The sequence below is a fragment of the Stomoxys calcitrans genome, chromosome 3 (assembly GCF_963082655.1).
Source record: "Stomoxys calcitrans chromosome 3, idStoCalc2.1, whole genome shotgun sequence".
Taxonomy (NCBI): Eukaryota; Metazoa; Arthropoda; class Insecta; order Diptera; family Muscidae; genus Stomoxys; species Stomoxys calcitrans.
The window spans coordinates 129,243,505-129,271,322 of record NC_081554.1 but is presented as its reverse complement, the minus strand read 5'-3'; the positions used below and the strand labels follow the sequence as shown (position 1 = coordinate 129,271,322).

The window sequence follows — 27,818 nt, the reverse complement described above, 5'->3', positions numbered from 1 at the left end:
CACATGTAGAGCAACTACAGTTGAACCTCGATTAACCGGGTCGCTCGGGACCGAGCGTAGCATGGAAAATTGAAAACACGGTTAATAGAGTTTTTTCTTAAATTTCATTATTTTTGTATTTCTAACACCATACAGAGTTTCTATGACTTCTTATAAATTGGTTTATAGATAGCTTTTTAAAATGCATATACATAATTATTCAAAGTACAATGTAAGCAATTTTGTTGGTTTTTTTGCGCTTGTATTCTTTTTTATCCCCTGTTCCCTAATCGAATGTTCATGGGAAATTTAGTATTAGTATTCTTTTTATACCCTCCACCATAAGATAGGGGGTATACTAATTTCGTCATTCTGTTTGTAACTACTCGAAATATTCGTCTGTGACCCCATAAAGTATGTATATTCTTGGTCGTCGCGACATTTCATGCCGATCTAGCCATGTCCGTCCGTCCGTCCGTCTGTCTGTCGAAAGCACCCTTTCTTCCGAAGGAGTAAAGCTAGCCGCTTGAAATTTTGCACAAATACTTCTTATTAGTGTAGGTCGGTTGGTATTGTAAATGGGCCTTATCGCTCAATGTTTTGGTATAGCTGCCATATAAACCGATCTTGGGTCTTGATTTCTTGAGCCCTAGAGTGTGCAATTCTTATCCGATTGGAATGAAATTTTGCACGACATGTTTTGTTATGATATCCAATAACTGTGCCAATTATGGTCCAAATCGGTCCATAACCTGATATAGCTGTCATATAAACCGATCTTGGGTCTTGACTTTTTGAGCCTCTAGAGTGCGCAATTCTTGTCCGATTAGAATGAGATTTTGCACGACGTGTTTTGTTATGACATCCAACAACTGTGCCAAGTATGGTTCAAATCGGTCCATAACCTGATATAGCTGCCATATAAACCGATATTGGGTCTTGACTTCTTAAGCATCTAGAGAGTGCAATTCTTATCCGATTGGAATGAAATTTAGCACGATATGTTTTGTTATTATATCCAATAACTGTGCCAAGTATGGTTCAAATCGGTCCATAACTTTATATAGCTGTCATATAAACCGATCTTGGGGTTTGACTTTTTCCGCCACTAGAGAGCACAATTCTCACCCGATTTGGCTGAAATTGTTCATGAGGTGTTCTTTTATGACTTCCAACAACTGTGCCAAGTGTGGTTTAAATCGGTCTATAACCCGATATAGCCGTCATATAAACTGATCTGTGGTTCTGACTTCTTGAGCGTCGAGAGGGCGCAATTCCTAACCGATTTGTTTGATATTTTTTACGACGTGTTTTGTTGTGACATCTAACAACTGAACTAAGTATGGTCTAAATCGGTCCATAACCTGATACAGCTCCCATATAAACGGATCTCTCTATTTACTTCTTGAGCCCCTAAAGAACACAATTGTTACTCTAATTCGCTCAAAATTTTAACAATGACTTCTACTATGGTCTTCAATATCGAATCCAATTATGGTCCGAATTGGACTATAACTTTATATATCTCCAATATTATAGCTGTAGAGTTTTTGGCTGAACTTAGGAATTAGAAACTGGCAAAAATTTGGATTTCCTAAAAGATGGTAGATTTGGTTAAATCTCGGAAATATATCCATTCAATGTCGGTGATATGGAATTAAAAAGCAGAAAGAAATACGAAAAACAAACGAAATCAGGTTTCATTAAGCCACGAGGGAGAGTTCGGTTGCTTAGCCTTACCAAAATGGTTCCTCTTTAAGAAAACGTAGAAATTTATGGTTAAGTAGACGATGACTTTTAACTTTACTATTCGATGGTAACAAATTGAATGAACGAGAAATCACTCGGTGAGCTAATACAAAAGAACAAGTAGTAAACTTAACGCAACTACTTTTTAGCCTTATCTAAGATGAAAAGTGACATCTGGATATGAAAATTCATTTGACTTAACACTAAACGGCGAAGGTATGCGGCATAAACATTCCGGCCCCTCTTGCAGTAATGCAAATATTAAAAAGTTGCCTTATTTTCTAAAGGAATTCATAATAAATTGTATAATTCATATTTGATATTTCAAATGTTTATAATAAAATAGGCTACTAAGCTGAGCACGATCCAGACAAAACCCATCCAAATATAGTATTAGTTGCAACGGGAAGCCCGGCATTGCTTGGTAGAAGACCTGGTAGAATTATCTTGGCGTATAAGTCGGATCCAAAAACGATGTCGAATGGTCCACTTTGATAAAAATGGGGATCCGCCAACTTCATGTTTGGGAACTTGTCTGCAGTTGTTGCTGGAATTGATCTTTTTGGGGTGTCCATAGATATGCGATGGTTCACAGTCATCATGGTTTCTAATAACCTGTTGGTGATACATTTGGAATGGATCGCGACAGGGCAGATAGTTTCGCTGCCAAGAGTAGTAGTAGTTAGCCCAATTTTCTCTATCAATCGCTGTGAAATTTTGCTAATAGATGTGCATGGATCTATTACGGCTCTGACCGAGTGCTTTTTCTTGCCATGGAGTACATCTACCACGGCCGTTGGGAAAAGATTAGTTGTATGGGGACTGGTAAGTGTTTCAAGGCTCACGGCTTGAGATATGGTTGTTGTTGTTGGACGTTTATGTTGGGTTGTTGTTGAACGTTTGGGTTTTTGATAGTTATCCTTGGCTTCTGTTTTTTGGTTGTCGTGTTTCTCGGAGTGGATATGCAAATAGGAATGATGACTGCCTCCACAATGTTTGCATCCTAAGCTAGAAAAACATTTTCCGGATGAATGCGTATGGGCCAAGCAATTGGGACAGTAGTTATTAGCTATAACTGCATGCAAACGTTTATCGACGGTCATGCAGAGAAATTTCTGGCATTTTCGCAGCCCATGGTTGCCCTTACACAATCTGCAATTAAAGCTGAACTTGGTGCGACGTCCTTTGGACACTTTACATTTTATCGAAGGCATACTGAAATTAAATAAGGATATATTGTAATAAAATTTAGCAAGGAGGGAGGAGAACAATTTTCACTATCGGACGAGTGATTATACCCCTTGTCGTGACAATATCGGCCACTCTTACCAAATGGTCTTTCCCAGTATAAATTTTAGAAACTCTACCCAGTCTCCACTCATTTGGGGGTAAACAATCATCTCGAATAACGACCATAGAGCCAACTTCTAAGTTCTTCTGAGGGGTTTGCCATTTCATACGTTTATGAATTTCTTTGATATATTCATGTTTCCATCGGATGCTAAATTGTTGGCATAGAGCCCTTACTCGACGCCAACGGTTTAAAACGGAAAGATTGCCATCGGACTCCGATGGTTCGGCAATGGAGAGGATCGGACCACCGGTAAGAAAGTGACCAGGCGTCAATGCCAATAGGTCATTTGGATCCTCAGATACCGGAGAAATTGGCCTGGAATTTAAGCAGGCTTCAATTCGGGCTAGAATTGTAGCGAACTCTTCCAGAGTAAATTTATGATTGCCAGCCATTTTACGGAAATGTAGCTTAAAACTTTTTACCCCGGCTTCCCAGAGTCCTCCCATGTGAGGAGCTCCCGGGGGTATAAAGTGCCATGTTATACTCTGGTACGAAAAATTTGCGGATATTGAATCGCGGGAACAGCGAAGAAAATTCTGAGAGATTTCTTTAGAAGCGCCCACGAAGGTGGTACCATTGTCTGAATATAGATTACGTGGACACCCTCGTCGTGACACGAATCTGTGAAAGGAAGCTAGAAATGCTGCAGTGGAAAGGGAAGTAGTGAACTCGAGATGGATTGCTCTCGTGGCGAAGCAGACAAAGATACACACATATCCCTTTGTAGTTTTGCAAGAACGCCCTGTATATGCCTTTATCTCGAAGGGGCCTGCAAAGTCTAACCCCGTATTCGTAAAGGGGCGGGATAGTGTTGTCCGCTCTGGAGGAAGGGTTCCCATCAATTGCTTTTGCAACTTATGCTTAGCAATAACGCAAATCTTGCAATTGTGAACGGTAGATTTGATGAGATTCTTAGCTCTAGGCATCCAGAATTGGAGCCGTAGCATACGAAGCATCAGATTGTTTCCGCCATGTAATGTTATGGTATGAATGAAACGTAGTAAAAGCCTGGAAAACGTACTGTGGTATGGAAGTATAATCGGATATTTTTCGTCATAAGTTAAGCTTTCTGACCCAGCGATACGGCTACAAACCCGCATGAGACCATTCTTGTCTATAAAGGGATTGAGATTAGAAAGTGAACTAGAGGTGGGTATTAGCTCCTTCTGAGAAAGTTTGCGATATTCGTTTGGATATTGGTGCATTTGCGCCAACTTAATTATCGAATTTCTAGTCGTCTCGATGACATCTCCCTCAGAATGAATACTGTCATTTGAAGCCCTACTGCCCTTCAGACTGGCAATAAATCGGTACACGTATGACATTACTCGGAGCGCCCTTCCTAGGCAAGAAAATCGGTCAAGAAGGTCTTCGAAATTCGGAAAGTACGCGAAATTATTTTGAACTTGGCGAACCTCCATTAGAGTTTCGTCAATCTGGACCGAACTTGGTATTGGCCACAAACTTGGAGGAAGTTGCAACCATGGCGGTCCACACCACCATGTACAATTACCGGAAAGCTCTTTCGGATAAGCACCCCGAGAGGCAATGTCTGCAGGATTGTGTCTAGATTCCACATGGGACCAATTGTCCCCACTGATAATCTCGGAAATTTTGGAAACCCGATTGGCTATGAACGTTTTCCAAAGGAATGCAGGTTTCTTCAACCATGCTAGGACAATCATGGAATCCGACCAGCAAAAGATTTTCGTATTCGGAATAGGGAAAACCTGCATCAATGCCTCAATCGTCTCGGCAAGTAAAAGTGCGGCGCAAAGTTCTAGCCTTGGGATCGAAACGGTTTTCAAAGGAGATACCCTGGACTTTGCCACGAGTAAATAGGTATTTATATTGCCATTGGAATCGATGGTGCGTGAATAAATGGTAGCGGCATATGCCTTCTCGGAGGCGTCACAGAAGCCATGCAGTTGCACCTCGCAGTCGGGTGTGTATTGTACCCAACGGGAAATACGGAGGTCATTTATATCAGAATAATTGGCCAAGAAATCTAACCAATTAGTCAATAAATGTGTCGGAACTGGGCTGTCCCAGTCGGTATTGGAGGCCCATATATCTCGCATTAATAGTTTGGCTAGTACAATATATGGACAAAGCCAGCCAGCGGGATCAAACAGTTTAGATATCTCGGATAAAATGAACCTCTTAGTAGGCCTCTCATTAGGCCTGATGGCTTTGGCAGAAAAATAGAAATAATCATATCTGGCGTTCCACCTTACGCCCAAAGTTTTAGCCGTGCTATTGTCATTAAACTGTAGGAAATCTTCATTGAGTAAATGTTCCCTAGGAATGGAAGCAAGGAATTCGGATGAATTGGAGGTCCATTTCCTCAATGCGAATCCAGCGGATTCCAGGGCAGCAGTCAGTTCTGTCTGGACCTTAATGGCTGATGACACGTCATGGCCTCCTGCCATAACATCATCTACGTACATACACGACATTAAAACATGACTAGCTAGCGGATAAACATCCTTAATGTCAGTGGCTAGCTGTTGAATTGTACGAAGTGCGAGATATGGGGCGCAATTCAATCCAAACGTAACCGTTTGGAGCTCATATTCGTGGAGGTTGTCGTTTGGATCATCCCTAAAGATTATACGCTGGAAGGGTGTGTGGCTAGGATTAACGGAAATCTGGCGGTACATCTTTTCAATATCGCTGTTAAAGACGATTTTGTAAAAGCGCCATTGGAGAAGCAAACTAGTCAGGTCAAGTTGGAGGGACGGTCCGCAGTAAAGGACGTCGTTCAAGCTTACACCATTCGAAGATGGATTCGAAGCATTGAAGACGACGCGGACCTTCGTAGTCACGCTGTCAGGGCGAACCACAGCATGATGTGGAAGGAAATATCTGGAATCATCTTGGGAAGGATTTGACGGAACCTCTTTCATATGGCCAAGTTCCAAGTATTCCTTGAGCACTTTGTCATATTGTACCTTCAGATCTGGTGTTCTAATCAAACGATTCTCGTTCCGAAAATATTGGGCCGTTACATTCCTCTTCGACGGACCTAGTCTCAAAGTATTTCCAAACTCTTTCTTGAATGGCAATGATACAACATATCGGCCCGTTGGGCCCCTTCGCGTGGACTCAGCAAAGTACTCTTCACAGTATTTGTCATCATCCGACATGTGTTTTCGTTTAGGAATATCTTCCATCTCAAAAAATTTGGATATCCTCTCATCGAGCGCTAACTCGTTAAAGTAGGAGACCGTTGTTCGAAAGGAGGAAATATTGTCAGAAGCAACAGGCCCTGTCAAAATCCATCCGAACACTGTCTCTTGAGCCATCAGTGTTCCACAAACCTTGTGTCTCACCCCACCAAGCATTACCTGAGGAATTAAGTCTGCCCCGATCAGAATATCAATGTATGATGTTCGAAAGAAATCAGGATCCGCCAGACGAATGTCCGGTAAACGGGAAAACATGTCGCTATCAGCCGTAAAGGTGGGCAATGAAGATGTCAGTCGGGGAAGAACGATTGCGGAAGCATTTATGAAAATTCCGGAGTCTATGGGTGAACTTAAACATAAGTCGCATATTTTCTGTGAACATGCGGACACACACCCATTCAGCCCGGAGATCTGGGCGGATATCCTTTTGCTATTAAGTCGAAGAAGGTTGAAAAGGTGTTCAGAAATGAACGAAGCTTCTGAACCAGAATCAAATACAGCCCTTGCTTTAAATATCTCACCTCTATGAAGGATGTGAATAATTGCTGTACCAAGGAGAACCTTTCTGGATGTGGTAGCAGCACAAGACTGAATTGTCACACCGCTAGAAATTTGGGGCGTATCTTCGGATGTGGACTGTAGAACTGGTGTATTTGGAGCGGTGATACATTGGTTACCCGATTCAGTTCCTGTATTGCAAAGCAAGGTATTATGTCTTCGTTGACATTTCGAACAATTAAATGCACTTTTGCAATCTTTTACCACATGTCCCTTCGAAAAGCAATTCAAGCATAGCTTTATCTTCTTTATAAAAGCCAACTTGTCGTTGTAGCACATGCTTATAAACTTTGGGCACACTCGGATTGTATGTGATACGTCTGGACAAAGTTTACAAGGAGGAAGAGCTAAGCTGTTCTGATAAGAATTAACCCGTTTCTGACCGGATAGTTTGACATTAACTTTGGGAGGTTCGCTCGATTTAGAAGTGGAAGGCTGATCACTTAAATTTCGAACCGTCTCCAACGTTTGGTATCGGCTAGTGAGGAAGGAATCAAGGTCCTTCCAGGACGGACATTCTGTCTTGTTATTGACAGACTGCTCCCATAATGAAAGGGTATTTTCGGGAAGTCGAGTGCTACATAGGTAGACGAAAATAGGGTCCCAACTTTGTATCTCGATCTGGTAGAGTTTCAGAGCAGATATTATGCTGTTGATGGAATTTTGAATCTCCTTTATGGAGTCTCCGGATTCGACAGATATTCTTTGAAGGCTAAACAAAACCTTCAGTTGGCTATTTATAAGCAACCTCCTGTTTTCATACCGAACTTGCAGAGCTTTCCAGGCAATATCAAAGCCCTCATTGGTCAATGGGGCTTTGCGGACAATATCCCTGGCTTCATCTCGCGTTTTATTATTCAAATGGAAAAGCTTTTCCACCGGTGAAAGCCTCGAATTCTTTATATAGATGGCCGTGAACAAGTCTCGGAAGGTCGGCCAAGCTAGATAATCTCCGTGAAAGAGCTCTGTGTCACACGGTGGTAAATGAACTGACGGATATTCATCTCGGACGGAAGATGTATTCATCGGAATTGGATTGGATATCGACGCCCGTTTGGATTCTATACAGGCACTTATCTTAGCTACAGAATCGACATATGTAGTGTAAGTGCTGTGGTACCGGGCTCGAATAGTCTCAAGATCAGCTTTGCTATTCTCGTCCGCAGAAGCCATTAGTTCCTGAACACTTTCCTCATACGTGGGTTTCATTCTCTGCCAAATATCTCGCAGTTCTTCCTTATGTACCTCCAAAGAGTAGACTGAAGAATTGTTGAGAGATTCTCCGCAAATATCGGCGTTGAAAATAATCAAAGCGTCAGATATTTGCGTAAACCTTGTCAAAGCGGACATTCTGACCACACAATAGTCCAAACCTCAGAATCTCAACGAACATATATATCAATATTAGAAAAATATCTGTAAACCCCGTTCAAAAAGAGTATAAGAAAATTAAATGTAAAACGAATGAATTCAAAACTTCGATCCAATCAACTTCCTGCCCTTTTGGAGCAAAAACAAAATTCAAAATATACTCCAAAATTTAACCTCAATTAGAAAAACATTTCATATGTGGGCAAACGCAATTGGATTGAAAATCGAAGACCACAAATGCAGCCATGTGGAATATTCTCACATAAGTTGTATCCGTACAATGGACTAGAAGGAAAATTTCGTTTATGGCAGGGTAATTCAATGGTAAATTTAATAATTTTTAAGAAAAAATGAACGAAAAAAATAGTCTACAAATGATGCAACTCGTATCGGAAATCCAAAAAAATTATCGTAGGAACAACAAAAACTAAAGACCATTCACGAATCTGATCTAATATAGTTTAGCTCGACTTCACTTTTATTATCTTACAAAATACCTGCATTAATCCCCAGAATTTGGTTCAAATTTGGTATTCTTCCTTGATGTTCTTTTCTCCTTCTGGGCCATGAACTTGGTGTAGGATTATAGAGGTTAAGGCTTCTTCACTGCCCTTAATGCCGTCTTCTAACTGATGGTGTCTTTATGATCCAGCCTCTTTTGGAATTCTTCCCAAAGTATATATCGCCAAAATACTTTTGTCTCTATGTTGTGTTCAACCAAAAATAAACACAAAAACTAAGGTCCTCTGACGTATCTCGTTCAGCAATGAAATTTACTCTTTATAGTCCGCAGTTTCAAAAATCGATAAATGTAGCAAGTAGCACTTTCTAACTTTTCTATATTTAATTCACACACGTTGCTTTGATCAACAATATCAGTAATGACAAATAGGGCGAACAAAGGCAAAATAATGACAGTATAAAAACGATGTAAGTGGATATGGCTTCCGACAACACACTGCCCTTTTGATATTTTACTTCTCCTTCAATTTTATGATCTGATTATCATGAATACATAAACGGTACCCATAATGGAGTGTTATAAATCCCTATGGAAGGGAACCTGTTTTAATAGTCAGCTGAATCAAAACAAAAACGAAACTGTGCTACCGCTGCTCACGACTGCTATATCAATTCGCTGTTGCTATCTATTATGGAGCAGTGCTGTAGCAGATCTTGACCAACGATTGACGCGTATGTCAACAAAACAGGCAAAAATTAGCATTGATATTCCCAATTAAAGTGCCGAATCAAATGGATTGAAGAGGAATGGGATTCTCACCACTGGGTATGTTAAATCGATGCCCAACAAAGAGATTGGAAGTTTATTTTCGCCTTACACAATGTACGAGCAATTGTACCAAATTATTGGAATATAAATGTTGTTGCTATCTAAGAGCACATATGTAGTCTCATTTAGATTTTTTTTTTTTTTTTTTTCCTTTTTTGGACTTCTATGTTAAATGCACCATTTAACACCTGTCTCCGCAGAAAAGGAACTTTGTGAGGAAAAACACGTTACGTAACTTCTGGCCCTCTACTTTTATACGAAAATGGTTTTTCATTAGCCGAACATACCTGGATTCGATTTTATTTCTGCTTAAACGAAATTGCAATTGTGGATGAAAAATTTCTTTTAGGCTTTCCAAATCCGGCTCGAAGGACCATGTAGAGTTTTTGGCTGAACTTAGGAATTAGAAACTGGCAAAAACTTGGATTTCCTAAAAGATGGTAGATTTGGTTAAATCTCGGAAATATATCCATTCAATGTCGGTGATATGGAATTAAAAAGCAGAAAGAAATACGAAAAACAAACGAAATCAGGTTTCATTAAGCCACGAGGGAGAGTTCGGTTGCTTAGCCTTACCAAAATGGTTCCTCTTTAAGAAAACGTAGAAATTTATGGTTAAGTAGACGATGACTTTTAACTTTACTATTCGATGGTAACAAATTGAATGAACGAGAAATCACTCGGTGAGCTAATACAAAAGAACAAGTAGTAAACTTAACGCAACTACTTTTTAGCCTTATCTAAGATGAAAAGTGACATCTGGATATGAAAATTCATTTGACTTAACACTAAACGGCGAAGGTATGCGGCATAAACAATAGCAATTATTTCTTTTGTCCTTTGTTTGCCTAAAAAGGGATATCGGGGTAAGAACTCGACAAATGCAATCTATGGTGGATGGTATATAAGATTTGGCCAGGCCGAACTTAGCACGCTTTTACTTGTTTTCATTTCAAACCATTTATAGATTCATTTCTGGAGGCATATTTAAAAAATTGTTATACCCTCCACAATAAGATGGGGGTATACTAATTTCATCATTTCCTTTGTAGCACCTCGAAGATGACATGACATGACATTTTAAGTCGATCTAGCCATTTCCGTCCGTCTGTCGAAAGCACGCTAACTTTCAAAGCAGTAAAGCTAGGCGCATGAAATTTTGCTTGGGTTGCCCAAAAAGTAATTGCGGATTTTTTAAAAGAAAGTAAATGCATTTTTAATAAAGCTTAGAATGAACTTTAATCAAATATATAATTGCCATTTTGTTCGATAACCTTTTGCCATCTTCCTGGCAAATTTAGTATTCCACGCTCATAGAACTTCTGGCCTTTATCTGCAAAAAACTGAACCAAGTGCCATTTTATAGCCTCATCATTGCCGAAAGTTTTACCATTTAAGGAGTTCTGCAAACATCAAAATAAATGACAGTATGATGATGCAAGGTCAGGGCTATATGGTGGATGCATCAAAAGTTTCCAGCCAAACTCACTCAGTTTTTGGCGAGTGACCAAAGATGTGTGCGGTCTAGCGTTGTCCTGGTGGAATATGACACCTTTACGATTGACCAATTCTGGTCGCTTGTCCTTGATGGCTGTATTCAATTTGTCCAATTGTTGACAGTAAACATCCGAATTAATCGTTTGGTTCCTTGGAAGCAGCTCAAAATATACCACACCCTTCCAATCCCACCAAACAGACAGCATAACCTTCTTTTGGTGGATATCAGCCTTTGAAGAGGCTTGAGCTGGTTTACCATCCTTGGATCATGATCGTTTTCGACTAACGTTGTTGTAAACAATCCATTTTTCATCTCCAGTTATGATTCGTTTTAAAAACGGATCGAATTCATTGCGTTTAAGGTGCATATCACAAGCGTTGATTCGGTTTGTTAAATGAATTTCTTTGAATACATGTGGTACCCAAATATCAAGCTTTTTCACCAGTCCAAGACTTTTTATGTGATAATGAACGGTTGATTTTGGTATATTTAACTTCTCTCCTATCTCACGCTCAGTTACATGAAGGTCCAATTCGATTAATGCTTTGATTTGGTCATCATCAACTTCATTTGGCCGACCTGAACGTGGCTCATCTTTAAGTGAAAAATCTCCAGAACGGAATTTGCGAAACCAATTTTGACACTGTCTTCCTTTTAAGGCTTTATCACCATACACATCTCGTAACTTTTTAGCAACCTGCTCCGCGTTTTTTCCTTTACGGAAATAATGAAGTAAAATATGACGAAAATGTTCCTTTGTGGGCTCCATACTAAAATTGACGCCAAACAAACAAATGTAAACAAAATTTCGCGCATTTTTTTTTCTAAAGCATGCTAAAAGTAACAGCTGATAACTGACAGAAGAAAGAATGCAATTACAGAGTCACAAGCCGTTGAAAAAATTTGTCAACGCCGACTATATGAAAAATCCGCAATTACTTTTTGGGTAACCCATAAATGGGCCAAATCGGTCCATATTTTGATATAGTTCCCATATAAACCGATCTGGGGTCTTGATGAGCTTCTAATGGACGCAACTCTCATCCGATTTGTGTGTTTTATATTGACTTCCAACAACTGTGTCAAGTATGGTGAAAATCAGTTTATTTCCTGATATAGCTACAATATGAACCGATTTCTCGAATAGATTTCTTGTGCTTCTAGTGGGCCCAATTCTTAACCAATATGGCACAGTTGCTTCTAACAACTGTGCCAAGTATGGCCTAATCGATTTGCCGGGCCGGACTTTGGATACCCACCACCTCGGATATATATGTGAACCACCTTTCCTTAAAATCCGGTTCAAAATTCATACCTTTTGCCCCAATGCAGCTATATCAATATATGTTCCGATTTGGACCAGATACTAATAAGTAAAAGTTATTGTTCAATTGTATATAACAAAATATGGGTCTTTTTGGTAGTTATATCTAAAAATAAACCGATCTGAACTATATACGACACGGATGTCGAAAAGCATAACATAAGTCAGTGTGTCAAATTTCAGTGCAATCGGGGATCGGTTTTTATGGCAGCTATATGCTAATCTTGATCGACCTAGGCCAAATTGCAGAAATATGTGGAGGGGCTTAACTTAACTCTTTGTCCTAAATTTCGGCAACATCGGACAATAAATGCGCTTTTTATGGCCCCAAAACCTAAAACCGAGCGATCGGTCTATATGGCAGCTATATCCAAATCTGGACCGATCTGAGCCATATTGACGGAAGATGTCGAATGGCCTAACACTACTCACTGTCCCAAATTTCAGCAAAATCGGATAATAAATGTGGCTTTTATGGGCCTAAGACACTAAATTGGAGAATCGGTCTATATGGCAGCTATATCCAAATGTGAACCGATCTGAGCCATATTGACGGAGGATGTCGAAGGACCTAACACAACTCACTGTCCCAAATTTTAGCAAAATCGGATAATAAATGTGGCTTTTATGGGCCTATGACCCTAAACCGGAGATCGGTCTATATGGCAGCTATATCCAAATCTGAACCGATCTGTATCTTATTGACGGAGGATTTCGAAAGGCCTAATACAACTCCTTGTCCCAAATTTCAGCAAAATCGGGTAATAAATGTAGCTTTTATGGGCCTATGACCCTAAATCGGAGGATCGGTCTATATGGCAGCTATATCCAAATCTGAACCGATCTGAGCCAAATTGACGGAGGATGTCGAAGGGCCTAACACAACTCACTGTCCCAAATTTTGGTAAATTCGGACAATAAATGCGCATTTTATGGGTGCAAATCCTTAAATCGAGAGATCGGTCTATATGGCAGCTATATCCAAATCTGGACCGATCTGAGCCATATTGACGGAGGATGTCGAAGGGCATAACGCAACTCACTGTCCCAAATTTTAGCAATATCGGATAATAAATGTGGCCTCTATGGGCCTATGACCCTAAACCGGAGATCGGTCTATATGGCAGCTATATCCAAATCTGAACCGATCTGGGCCAAATTGACGGAGGATGTCGAAGGGCCTAACACAACTCGCTGTCCTAAATTTCAGCAAAATCGGATAATAAATGTGGCTTTTATGGGCCTAAGACACTAAATTGGAGAATCGGTCTATATGGCAGCTATATCCAAATCTGAACTGATCAGAACCATATTGACGGAGGATGTTGAAGGGCCTAGCACAACTCACTGTCCCAAATTTCAGCAAAATTCGGTAATAAATGTGGCTTTTATGGGCCTATGACCCTAAATCGGAGGATCGGTCTATATGGCAGCTATATCCAAATCTGGACCGATCTAAGCCAAATTGACGGAGGATGTCGAAGGGCCTAACACAACTCACTGTCCTAAATTTCAGAAAAATCGGATAATAAATGTGGCTTTTATCGGCCCAAGACCCTAAATCGGCGGATCGGTCTATATGGGGGCTATATAGCCCATCTTCGAACTTAACCTGCTTATGGACAAAAAGCGAACCTGTGCAAAATTTCACCTCAATATCTCTATTTTTGAAGACTGTAGCGTGATTTCAACAGACAGGCGGGCGGACATGTCTAGATCGTCTTAGATTTTTACGCTGATCAGGAATATATATATACTTTATAGGATCGGAAGTGGATATTTCGATGTGTTGCAAGCGGAATGACAAAATGAATATACCCCCATCCGTCGGTGGTGGGTATAAAAAGACTAATATTTTGCTATACACAATTGAACAATGACTTGTACTTATAAGTATTTGGTCCAAATCGGAACATATTTCAATATAGCTGCTATGGGGCATAGAGTATGCATTTTTCACCGGATTTTGACGAAAGGTGATTTACATATATACCCGAGGTGGTGGGTATCCAATGTTCGGCCTGACCGAACTTAACGCCTTTTATTAGATCGCGCGAAGCTTGTTTGCCTACATCATATTTTTCTGATAGCAATCAAACGGAGACATGTGTTAACTGTGATTTTTAATCAGTTCTAATCGTTCGTTATTGAAAGAACTTTTCGTTCCCTTTTTCTTTTTTGTTGTAGGAGCCTTTTTCGAACAAATATCTTAACCGGTGGTTAACTTTCAATTACAGACTGAATGTAATGTGACATCCAGCTTAAACTCAAATGGTGGATAATGGAGGTACGCACAGCTAATAGAGGGAACATTTCTGAAGTTCGGATAATAGAGATAAACCATGGTTAATAGAGGTCCAAAATCACAAGCACAGCATACGGGTTAACAGGGGTAACGGGTTAATAGAGGCCCGGATAATCGAGGTTCAACTGTATAATGAAACTCGCATTTTTCAGAAAGCTAATTGTGTGTTTAATAAAAGGAATTTGATGCATTTTACTGAAATAACTTAATTCATGAATTTTATTAAAAGTGATCATTGCACACACATGTCGATGGTTACGATGATGATGTTGAGATATATGGTGATGCAGCCAACTGCAGCACCAGAAAATTGCAAACAGCAGCTACGTCGAAACTACTGCAACTAAATAGAGAGTTCACTGAAGCGCAAAACAATAAACGACTGACAAGCGTAAGATGGAGGCAACCAACCAACCAGTCAGCCAGTGAGCCAGTAAGCTTTCAAAGCGAGCGAATATAGAATGCGTGCTGTTTACCAATTAATTTGTATTGACGGAAATTAAAATAATCAGTGGCAACTGCAACTGCCAATTTCGATGTTAATTCAATTTCTGCCTGTTAATATAATAATCATATTTCTCCCAGCAACTGTTATTGCCTTCGTCTCTGATGTTGTTGATGCGGCAGCTGCCGATATGGGCTTTGAACCATGCAAGCATTTCATGTGGCATGCAACAACTAAATACCCTTATCCGTGTAATTATGGTCTTGTCTCTTCGAATGTTGTATAAATTGTTTGCTCTCTCTCTCTCTCTCTCTCTCCGATGTTATTCATATTATTTAATTATTACGAGCCGCTTTTATAATGAATTTCATTGCACTTAAAACCTGAGGCCTTTGGGAATTTATACTGCACATCATCACATGCAGCAGACTTTGGGGAGATGCAATTGATTACACGTAAATAGGTAATAGCAAAAGTTGATTACAATTTACTTAAAAAGGCAATCGGAAGCTGAATAATTAGTTCAACTGTACCTAACAACAATTTTACATATATGAAACCAGGACTGAATAGCGTGACATCTCTTTACAAATATGTTACGCCATCATTTCTGGGATAATCTTAATATTCGAAACTAAGCAACCAGGCTTACCATGACCCATGGGGGGAATTAAGCACACAAATTTTGGTCTACCTATCTGAACGGTATAAAATTTTCTAAACATTTGTAGATGAGGACATGGGCTTTTATGAAAATGCTGTTGTTAGTTTTTGTCTTTAATACAGGGTAAGATAAAGGGTGCCAAAGTTGATAACTTTTCACTTCTCCAACCTTCTAGAGGCTATAACTTTTGATCTACTAAACCGATTGCCATACTTCAGGACAGTGAGGAAGAAACTTGGCAAGATCTAAAAGGCGTATTTAATCAGTTCTGTTTTGGTTCCCGAAAACGCAAAACGAAAATATTCTTTGCCATAATTTTTACAAAACTAGACTCATAAAAGTTCGAATACCTAATTCAATCAAATTACTGTCCAGAAAGAGGATCTTCAAGTAATTGAAAACCTTAAAATTAAAAGGTTTGGAAAATATATGAAAAAACATTTTCGAGTTTTGCTTATTCGATATCTGAAACTGGGGCTAATGTCCGATTTAGTTGACATTTCCAAAAATTTTATTATACGAGTAAAATTTGTATCAGAATTCTTATTTAGTCCGTTGAGTGGAGCGGATATTTTGTTATTTCGATCCACAAGAATTTTTCTGTATCTCGTAAAAGGTTATAATTTTTGGAAAAAAAATTAAGTCACTTAAGGATAGCTACGATAGTGTCATCCATTAGGCGGTTGATGATCTGCGTCTGTTTCCAGTGAAGCGGCAGATCTAGAGTCCGGGAGTACACTCGACCGAATTTGTTATTCAAAACAGCAGTTTTTGTCTGGAATGCAGACATTACTGCTGTTTCAGCAAATTTAGGGCTGCTGAATTACCAAACACCTCGTACTGCCATTTCAACTAACAAAATCAGCTGTTTTGAATATACAAGTCTGCTAAAAAAAAAATTGTATGCTTCTTTTTATGGTTGCCTGTTGCTTGTTTTGATTACTTTAGGCATTTTTTAGAAGTTTTGTTGGAAGAAAAGCTTTCAATTTGTGGAATATTACTGTAAAGTAGCTATCTGATTCATCCATTGGCATACATTTCGAAATGTGGCTGAGCTAGCTCGCATTTTAATACCCACCGCCGAAGGATGGGGGTATATTCATTTTGTCATTCCGTTTGCAACACATCGAACTATCCATTTCCGACCCTATATATTCTTGATCAGCGTAAAAATCTAAGACGATCTAGCCATGTCCGTCCGTCTGTCCGTTTGTCTGTTGAAATCACGTTACTGTCTTTAAAAATAGAGATATTGAGCTGAAACTTTGCACAAATTCTTTTTTTGTCCATAAGCAGGTTAAGTTCGAAGATGGGCTGTATCAGACTATTTCTTGATATAGCCGATCAGCCGATTTAGGTTCTTAGGCCCATAAAACCATATTTATTATCCGATTTTGATGAAATTTGGGACAGTGAGTTGTGTTATGCCAGTCGACATCCTTCTTCAATTTGGCCAAGACCGGTTCAGATTTGGATATAGCTGCTATATAGACCGATATCTCGATTTAAGGTCTTGAGCCCATAAAATCCACATTTATTATCCGATTTTGCCAAAATTTCGGACTGTGATTTGTGTTAGGCCTTGGACTTATGATAGGCTTTTCGACCTCCGTGTCTTTCATGGTTCAGATCGGTCTATATTTGGATATGACTACCAAAAAGACCATAATTTTGTTCTACAAAATTGATCAATGTGACTTGTAATTATTAGACCTTCCGGGATCAACGCTTAATTGAAATGTATCGTTGTGCGCTAATAAAGATTGTTGAGATCTGGCCAGGTGCAGCACTAGATTTAATCGAGATGGTAGATATTCCTTCTAGACCAATGGCGCATGCTTGGATACCAAGGATTCCGTCAAATCCTGAATCCATACTTGGAAGATTAAGGGAATGTAATCCAAATCTGTCAACCACAGAATGGAAGATTGGTAGATTGGATGAAGCTGATGGTTACCGGAGACATGCAGACATGCAGTATTTGCACTACACTCCGACTGTCTTGCAGACCTCAACAAGATTGAAGCAGTTGTATTCTACTAATTCAACAAGTTGAAATTGAAGGTATTTGAAGGGATGGATTTGGGGAATCAGACTGAAATCCCCCTGCTACGATAAATAAGTCTCATTATTGGCTGGCTTCCCTATATATGGCACACGATTCAGAGATGCCGCCTTCAAACTTTTAGTTGCTAGTTGAAGCCGCTTCTGCAGGGAAGAAGAGCCTTATTGTAGGAATTGATGCGAATGCACATCACCAAATATAGAGAAGTTTAAATGTCAACGAAAAGGTGAGCTGCTTATCGAATATATTGTAAGTTGCAATCTGACAATTTGTAATAAAGGGGATAAACGGAACAAGGAACAGGCAGGAGGTACTAGATATTACATTTGTATCTGAAGATTAAAGCGCAAGAATATGCTACCAAAGCTATTCTGATCATCGTTAGTTTCATATTAGTTTCAGCCTTTGAGAAAATGCTACAGATGTGTTTCCTCGGCTAAACAGAAGAAAGGCGGATAAAGATAAATTTCTACACAAATTCTGCACCACTATCCCTTCGAGACTAGAAAAGCAAGTGGAAACTACGGAGGATATAGACACAGTGGTCAAGCGGCGGATCACGAAGGCCCTGAATGACTCGCTTGTGTCAGCAAGATTTATCGCCAAGCCAAGAGGCAAACAGCGACCGCGATATTGGACCCCAGAGCTGGTTGGCCTAAGGAGGGACTGCAGCAAACTCTTCAACAGCCACAGGAGCACCACACGATTGGGACATCTATAAGGCTGAGCTAAGGAAATATAAGAGCGAGCTGAGAAAGGCTCAGAACAAATTCTGAGTGGAAATCTGCAGCTCCGTGGAGGATACATCTGAGGCCTCTAGGTTAAGGAAGATTCTATCCCCTAGACCTATTACGGTGGGATATATTCAGTCAATGAATGTATGGTCAATGTCTAGTGAGGAAATATTAGAAATACTTGTCGACACACATTTTCCGGGAAATTCGCCAACGTACAACGTGGCGCCAGAAGAGGTTGTCATTGATTGTATTCGTCGGAGGTTATTTGAGAATTTGTGTCTGAGCCGAAAATCTTTTGGGCGATAAGAAGTTTCGACTCCTTTAAATCGCTAAACACTGATGATGCATCACCGTTTGAACTACAAGCCGTGTCTGATAGACTGGTTCCTTGGCTCCTTGGCAGATATACTCTGCTTGTCTTAGAATGTCGTATATACCTGTGTGATGGAGGGACACGAATGCCATTTTCATTCCGAAAGCAGAAAAACTTACCACACGAAAGCGAAAGATTTTCGTCCTATTAGTCGGTCATCCTTTATGCTGAAGACTCTTGAGAGGTTGACGGAAACATACCGCCTATCTCGGCAATACTACAAAAGTAGTATTTCTTGACATTGAATATGCTTTAAATAATAAAAAACCGACGTCAATCATGAAGAAGTTGGAGTTTCTAAGCATCAACTCTATCATAAGAAAGTTTATAAATAACTTATTTACCAAAAGATGCATTATGGCAGGCTTGGGATCAGTGGATCTAAAAAGATAAGTCAGCAGAGGAACACCTCAAAGAGGTGTACTGTCTCCTTTACTTTGGAATATTGCCATTGACAATATATTATTGTCCCTGCAGGAAAAGGGTGTAAAAGTGGTCGCGTATGGTGATGACGTGGCAATTGCGGTTAGGGGAAAGATTCCCAGTACTCTAAGAGATATACTTCAGTAAGCTCTACGTGCAACAGCGAAGTTATCTACAGAAAGTGGTCTAGGCGTAAATCCGTTCAAGACAGAAGTAATTATTTTCAGCAGGAGATACAAGTTACCTACCGTGGCACCTGTCTCCTTGGGAGGAGAAAATGTTCCATTTCTAAAAAACGCAAAATACTTGGGTGTTTGGCTGGACAGGAAATTTAACTTCCTATCCAGGGAAGTTATATAGACTTCTATACGGATGGTAGGCTTTGGGGTGTACTCTAAAGATCTGGAACTGGTCATATCGAAAAGGTTACCCCACCACCGCAGTGTGTATCAAGCGGAGATCCTTGCAATAAAGGAAGTGGTGGAATGGCTAAGATATACTGTCATAACGACAATTGGAATAAATATCTTCTCAGACTGCCAGGCAGCCATTAATCCCTGCAGAACGTAGTTATGAACACAAAAACCACCCTTTACTGTCGCAGATCTCTCAATGATATGGCTGAACAGTTCAAAATTCACTTGTTCTGGGTGCCGGGCCAATGAGATATCTCAGGGAATTATAAAGCTGACGAGCTTGCGAGACTAGGAACTACCCTACACATTCCAGGGATACTGGAATCTGTGGGTATGCCTCTAGCGACATGTAAGCCAAGTTTTCAGGACCAGGCCCGAAAGACAACTATGTGGCTTAATCTAGACTTGAAGAGGTCTACCACTTTGCTGTTATTGGCTAGAACAGATGTCTCAGTCATTGTGTCCGTCATGACAGGTCACTGTCTAATCGGAAAACATGCTGACAGACTGAAGGTTGCCAGTTACGACTTTTGCAGAAGCTGTGAAGACATGGAAGAAGAAGAGGCTATAGAACACCTTCTGTGTGTGTGTGTCGCACTGGCAGTCAGTGGTTCTCATTTCTTTGAGAACCTATCTGATTCAGCGGATGTGGACACTCGAAAGTTGTTGGGCTCTTTAAAGCGATCTGGATGATTCAACGGTAGGAACTAGAAGGCATCTTTTTTCTTCTGTTCTTGTGGTATCACAATGGACGAAAACTACTAAGTGAATCTGATGGCAAATTGACACTTAAACATAACCTAACCTTATATTTTTAAAACCTTCCACGACATATGTAATTAAAATCGGCCCATATATTTTGTTATAGCTTCACTCAATCAAATTTGTTATTCAAAATTGCAAAGTTTTTTGCTAAAACTGCAATTTTAGTCTGATGAAAACGGGAAAGCAGACATTAATGCTGATTCAGCAAACATAGGGCTGCTGTATTATCATACATTTCGGTCAGTTACATCAGCAAAAAAATGTGTTGGTTTAAGTACAAAAATTTGCTGAAAAAAATTTTATGCTATTTTTAGTATTTGCCTGTTACATGATTTGATTACTTTAGGCATATTTTTAGAATTTTTTTTAGAAATTTGTTGGAAGAAATGATTTCGATTTGTGGAATACTACTCTACCTGATCCATACATTGGTACACATTTCGAAATGTGGCGGAGCTCGCTCGCATTTTTTGTTTTTGCTCTACTAATGTAAAAGACTGTCATGGCCTTTTGTATATAAATTTAGAGAAAAATGATTATGGGTGTTATACATTCAGTGGTGATTATAAACATCCACTGAGACACATTTTTATATCCACCACCGTAGGATGGGGGTATACTAATCTAGTACGTTTCTAGTTCTATTTGTAACACCACTAAATATTCTTATAAGACCCATAAAGTATAAACACTGTCGGACAAAATAAAATGTGGTTATGTAACCTTTTTCATTAATTCTCAATATTTTTTAAATACGTGTATTATTTCACGTTTTTCATTGTCCCGTTGTTTGTTGGTGTGCCTCAAATAATTCCATAAACATTTGAAATTTTTAAACTTATCCGTTCAGGTTTCTGATGCAAAAGTATAGTAGTGTAAACAAGTAAAAGCGTGCTAAGTTCGTCCGGGCCGAATCTTATATTCTTTTCGCGGCATCTCTTCTTAGGCAAAAAAGGATGTAAGAAAAGATTTGCTATGCTATTAGAGCGATATCAATATATGGTTGGGTTCGGACCACAATTAAGTTATATGTTGGAGACCTATGTAAAATGTCAGCCAATTCGAATAAGAATTGCGCCCTTTGGGGGCTCAAGAAGTAAAATAGAGAGATCGATTTATATGGGAGCTGTATGCGATCTCTAGAGGCTTAAGAAGTCAAGTCCCCAGATCTGTTTATATGACAGCTATATCAGGTTATTAACCGATACCATACTTGGCGCAATTGTTAGATATCATAACAAAACACGTCGTGAAAATTTTCATTCCAATCGGATAAGAAGTGCGCACTCTAGAGGGTCGAGAAGTCAAGACCCAAGATCGATTTATATGGCAGCTATACCAAAACATGGACCGATATGGCCCATTTACAATACCAACCGACCTACACTAATGAGAAGTATTTCAAGGGGCTAGCTTTAGCGTACATTCGACAGACAGAGGGACGGACATGGCTAGATCGACATAAAATATCACGACAATCAAGAATATATATAATTTATGGGGTCTCAGACGAATATTTCGAGTAGTTACAAACAGAATGACGAAATTAGTATACCCCCATCCTATGGTGGAGGGTAAAAAAACTATAATTTATAAACATTTGAAAACAACAAACACATGTTGCATCAAAAAATAAAAAATATTTCAAACCGCACTTATTTTTGTCTGACAGTGTATATTTTTAATCGTCTCGACGTCCATCTGTCGAAATCACGATAGCGGTCGAACGCGTAAAGCTAGCCACTTGAAATTTTGCACAGGTATTTAGTTTTGATGTAGGTCTTTGGGGACTGCAAAAGGGCTATATCGGTCAGATTTAGATGTAGCTTCCATTTAAACCGATCTCCCGATTTGTCTTCTTGAGCCCCTGGAAGCCGCAATTTTTGTACGATCTGGATGAAATTTTGCACGTAGTGTTCTGTTATGACTTCCAACAACTGTGCCAAGTACGGCAGTTTTTGTCCTATTTGGATGAAATTTTGCATGCGGTGTTTTACTCTGGCTTCCAGAAACTGTACCGTGTACGGTCCAAATCGGTTTATAAACTGATGTAGCTCCCATATAAACCAATCTCCCGATTTGACTTAAATTGAGCATCATATATATAGCCTGATATAGATCTCACGTAAACCTGCCTCTCGATCGTACCCGTTTGGTTCCTAAAAGCTTAAATTTTTGGTAGTTTAACGGAAGTTTGTTATGTAGAATAAATTTATGCCCTTCAACTAAATTTATTTTGTATAAATTTTTAGCAGAATCCATGGCGGTGGGTTCCAAGATTAGGCCCGGACGAACACCATAGGATGGGGGTATACTAATCTAGTCATTCCGTTTGTATTACCTCGAAATATTCATCTAAGAACCCTTAAATATATATATATTCTTGATCGTCTCGACGTAGTGACTTGAGTGACTTCTAATTTTGCGCACATACTTTATATTGATATATATCATTGGGGATTGTAAATTTGCCATATCGGTTCAGGTTTATAAGTAGCTCCCATATAAACCGATCTCCCGATTTTACTTCTTGAATCCTTACAAGCCACAATTTTTGTCCGAATTGGATGAAATTTTGAACGCGGTGTTTTGTTATGACTTCCAAAAACTGTGCCAAATACGGTACAAATCAGTCTATAACCTGATATAACTGCTATGTAAACCGGTCTCCCGATCATCCTTGTTCTGTACCTAGAAACTTTATTTTTTGCTGGTTTGACGGGAGTTTGGTATGCAGAATATAATTAAACCCTTCAACTTAATTTATTTTGTATACATTTTTAGCGTGTTCTTGTTCATTTTCAATTTGACTCGCAATTGATTGGGGCCCACTGCCCATGACGCCAACATAAAGTATTTTCCAAAATCGATTTTATATTTTGAACGTGCAAGGGCAAAAATTATGTATTTTTGACTACTATAAATTTTTTTCAAAAATATCGGGATTTACTGAAAATATTTGTTCAGCCTTATAAATGTCCCAGTCGTTGGATGTTCTTCTGCCTTTCGCCTTATTGAAGAGTATTCTGCAATCCTTCCATAGAACTAACTGTTTTGTGGCGGTAATTGTTTGTCCCTTGGTTTGGTTTTAGGACATGCAGATTTTAGCGAGTCAATGGGCGTTCGCTATCTGGTCTGCCACCATATTAATGTCCTCCTCACTTTTCACACGTTAAAATCCGCCATAATCAATCTCTTCTAATGGCATTAGCAAAGGTTCTTTGAGCCACAGTACTCTCAGATAAATTTGTTTTTTGTTATTGCCATTCACATTCACTGCTGATATAAAATTTTTCAATTTGTAATTAATCCATATAAAATTTTCGAACTTCTAAACACCAATCGATATATATTTATAAAATAAATGCCAATTTAAAGCGTTAACTTTTTGTTTAAAGGCATAAATACAATAGTAGGAGTTGTTCTGTCTGCTGTTATTTGAATTCGTTCAAAAATTAGTAAATAGTCGAAAATTGGAAAAAGTTATTCGTTATTTGCATAGTGCATTGAAAGATAAGATAGAATATAAACATTTTTTGAATGTCTGTGACATTTTTTAAATGTCTGTGACATTTTTGAGCTTTCTGCTTTCTGTTTTATCAAAAAATTACTGCTGTCTCATTTTTAACAGATTTTCTGCTGTTACAACAAACATTCTTGCTGTTTCCAGCAACAAATTTCTCTGAGTTTACTATTGTGTAAAATGTCTAGCGGATATCCATATTCTTTATAGACTAATGTGGCTAGATCCAACTGAAATGTTAAGACGATGAAGAACACAACCACTTATTATGTTCCTTTGGTAAACCTTAAAATATTGTCGGTCAATTTTTTTAAGGTTTAATATTGCCTTGACAAGTACACAGAAAACTTTTAAAAACAGGTTCACTTTATCTGATGTCAACATAAGCGTTCCCGATGCGAGTCATGCAAAATTTGGGCGGGTTTGAAATTTGCAACTATAGATTCTATTTGTAAGGCGCATAAACTTAGCATTGTGATCAATATTTTCTCTAAAACAAATATTATCTTCTGTCTATAATATAATAACATACACCATTAAGCATTTCAATCAAAAATATTATTCTATTTCTGCGCGCTACCATACACGCTTTATGTAGCTGTTTTACTACAAATGTTCATTTTATGCCATTTATTTAATCGTTGTAAAGACTTTATAACATCCTTCTAGTGTGCGCTGCAGACGAACGTCCAAACATAATTAAGGTAGCTTAACAAAGTATGTGTAATTGAAAATGGCATTTTGCCACTTTGCCCAGGGAGCACAAAAAAAAAAAGAATTTCAACTTTCTGGATATACGAATAATATGTGCAAGGCAAAAGGAAATCCAGTACACCACCAATAAATAGTACCACTGAATATCGACAACTGCATAAAACTCGAAGAAGGTTCCAGCCAAAGGTAAGACATAAAGGGGAAATGGGCGAATAAATTAATGGAAGTAGATAATGGTTATATATACACATAATTACAGATTTTCATGCAGCTAGGTAGACACATCTATCAACCAGCAACCATTGCTGGAAATATTTTTTCGACTGAGTTTGTCCCATTGAGGAAAACACACCGGTTGCTGTACTATAATAGAATAGGAATATATAGTTAGCTCAACAGATTGTAACATTAGGAGTTACAAAATGTTTGATATTTCTGAAGCATTAAAGTGCCTCGTAATAGTTTTACTAAACAATCAACTCAAATGGGTAAACGATCTCTTTTCTCTTATATTTCAAAAAATTAACTGCAGAAAAAAGTGGCTATATTTGTGGAATAATATGAGCAGTTTGATACTGAATATCATTTTAGCTGGCGGTCTTCCACAATTGCTAAAGAGACTACACAGAAACATAATTTTGATCGATTATACATGGTATTGACCTTTAAAAATCTTTTCAAACAAAATGGTAGTTGCTTTAAATTTTTTTAGTAATTGTTTGTTCTATTTTTGATATAGAAATTTGATATTTTTTGTGTCATGGGAAGTGCGTTGAACATGTTTTTAATTGTACGAATCAAATTGTTATTTAATAGTATAAATTGTGTATTGATCATGATTATATTGTGTATCATTTCACAGGTATGTAATGCAAAAATAAGTGCGAATAAGTCAAATATATGACACAAAGTGACGTGGCCAGACAAAAATATGAAGAAAATTAGAAGTGTGGTTTTCATCTCTGCAAAAAATGTATTTATAATTTTAAAGTTAAACAAATTTATTGTGAAATATTTTGCGCTGGAATAGTGTAATGCAGAAAAATGACGTATGTGCACAAATAGAATTGATAAATGCCAAACGTAACAAAATGAAGGACGTGGTCCTGATAACTTAGCTAACATTATAGAATGTAAACTTAGTATGTATAAATACATATTATTATATTATCTTATGTTATTATCCTTATATAGATTATATTGACTTGGACGCTGAGGACGAAAGATAACATATCTAGGATCTAGATTTCGTGATATTCTACGCAAAATGCAAAGATTGGTTTTTAGCAAAATTCATATTAAATATGTATGTATATAATTAAATTATGTATAATACTCTTTACAGACGGTGTCGAACCTAACTAAGAGAGGCTCAAAATGAAAGCGATAATTTTACTTTTTTTAGATGCCTGGAACCATTAAGAAAACATATAAATATTTTTTTGCAATATTTTTCACGTTTTATACGCAATTGAAACAAAGTTTTTAATAAATGTGAAAATCATCAATTATTTTAGAGGTTAGGTTTAAGTGGCAGTCTGCCATCAAACTCACTTAGACGTTTTCGTGCATTGTGATACCACAGGAACAAAAGAAGGAAGATTTCTTCTAGTTCCTACCGTTGAACCATCCAGATCTCTTTAAAAAGCCGAATGACTTGTGAATGTTCCCCTCCGCTAAATCAGAGAGGTTCTCAAAGAAATGAGAACCTAAAGTGGAACTCCTTCTGACTGCTAGTGCGACATACACACAAAAGGTGTTCTATAGTTTCTTCATCTTCGATGTCCTCACAGCTTCTGCAAAAGTCGTTGCTGGCAACCTTCCGTCTGTCAGCATGTTTTCCGATTAGACAGTGAACTGTCATGACGGACACAACGACTGATGAATGAATGACTGTTCTAGCCAATGACAGCAAAGCGGTAGACCTCTTCAAGTCTAGATTAGGCCACATAGTGTTGGAATGCTCACAGCCATCTCTTTGTGACCATCTATCATTCGTTGTCCTTCGAGCGTGATCCTGATAAAATAGCTAACATGTTGCTAGAGGCATTCCCACAGATTCCAGTATCCCTGTAATGTGTAAGGTAGTTCCAAGTCTCGCAAGTTCATCCGCTTTACAATTCCCTGGAATATATCTGTGACTCGGCACCCAGAAAAAGTGAATTTTAAACTGTTCAGCCATCTCCTTGAGAGATCTGCGACAGCCGAGGGTGGTTTTTGTGTTCGGAAATACGTTCTCCAAGGATTTAACGGCTGCATGGCTGTCTGAGAAGATATTTATGCCACTTGTCATAATGACATTATATCTTAGCCATTCCACCACTTCTTTGATTGCAAAAATCTCTGCTTGATGCACACTGGAGTGGTCGGGTGACCTTTTCGATATGAGCAGTTCTAGATCTTTAGAGTACACCCCAAGGCCCACATGGTCCTTAAGTTTGGAAGCATCCGTATAGATGTCTATGTAACTTCTGTTTCAAGGCATATCGTAGTTCCAATCGGTTCTATCAGGAATAGTGGTACAGTAATTTTTATAAACAAGCGGCTCAGGTAGGGTGTAATCCACACTGCCTGGAACATCGGATGTTCTATTACGGATAACACAGTGTCCGTAGCCGCCACATAACCTCACGGCAGTGGTCGCTGCAATTTGGGTAGCCGCAATGCCCAGAGGCATAAGATGTAGCATTAAATTCAGTGCATCAGATGGTGTCGTCCTCAGTGCGGCTGTGATGCACAAACAAGCCATCCTTTGGATCCGGTTAAGTATTAAGCAGTATTATTTTTATTAAAGCAGTAAAAAAATAAGCGAGGAATTCCGGTTTATTAACAAAGTCCGTTATGTTCTTCATGCAACTCTCCTAAGTCGCTTTGTTTTTTTTTTGTGCCCCACCTAAGGGCTTGTGTCTGTTAGTTGCGAAAGCCGAGTACTCACATAAATTTTTCCAACAACTCGTAATCTTTCCCACATACTATCACTAGTCGTTCTTATTCTGTATAAGTGAGCTGGTAGTCCTATGAGTCCCGTTATAATACCGAAGGCTATACTGACCTCCTTCTTACTTCTTCAAAG

The 27,818-nt window shown here is 38.8% G+C and overlaps 2 protein-coding genes across 2 annotated transcripts; both read right to left on the bottom strand.

Annotated features, from left to right (window-relative positions):
* Positions 1–1,803: 1,803 nt before the first annotated feature.
* Positions 1,804–9,265, bottom strand: LOC131996431 (uncharacterized). Its single transcript, XM_059366132.1, has 2 exons — positions 8,700–9,265; positions 1,804–2,943 (listed from the first exon to the last, which is right to left on the bottom strand). The coding sequence occupies exon 2, from the start codon at positions 2,940–2,942 to the stop codon at positions 2,079–2,081; it is 864 nt and encodes a 287-aa protein (XP_059222115.1). The 5' UTR covers position 2,943; positions 8,700–9,265; the 3' UTR covers positions 1,804–2,078.
* Positions 2,977–8,181, bottom strand: LOC131996139 (uncharacterized). Its single transcript, XM_059365591.1, has one exon. The coding sequence runs from the start codon at positions 8,179–8,181 to the stop codon at positions 2,977–2,979; it is 5,205 nt and encodes a 1,734-aa protein (XP_059221574.1).
* Positions 9,266–27,818: the final 18,553 nt, after the last annotated feature.

What these genes read in the sequence shown, in the direction of transcription:
- LOC131996139 (XM_059365591.1), bottom strand. Translation starts at nt 8,181, where the DNA reads ATGTCCGCTTTGACAAGGTTTACGCAAATATCTGACGCTTTGATTATT.
- LOC131996431 (XM_059366132.1), bottom strand. Translation starts at nt 2,942, where the DNA reads ATGCCTTCGATAAAATGTAAAGTGTCCAAAGGACGTCGCACCAAGTTC.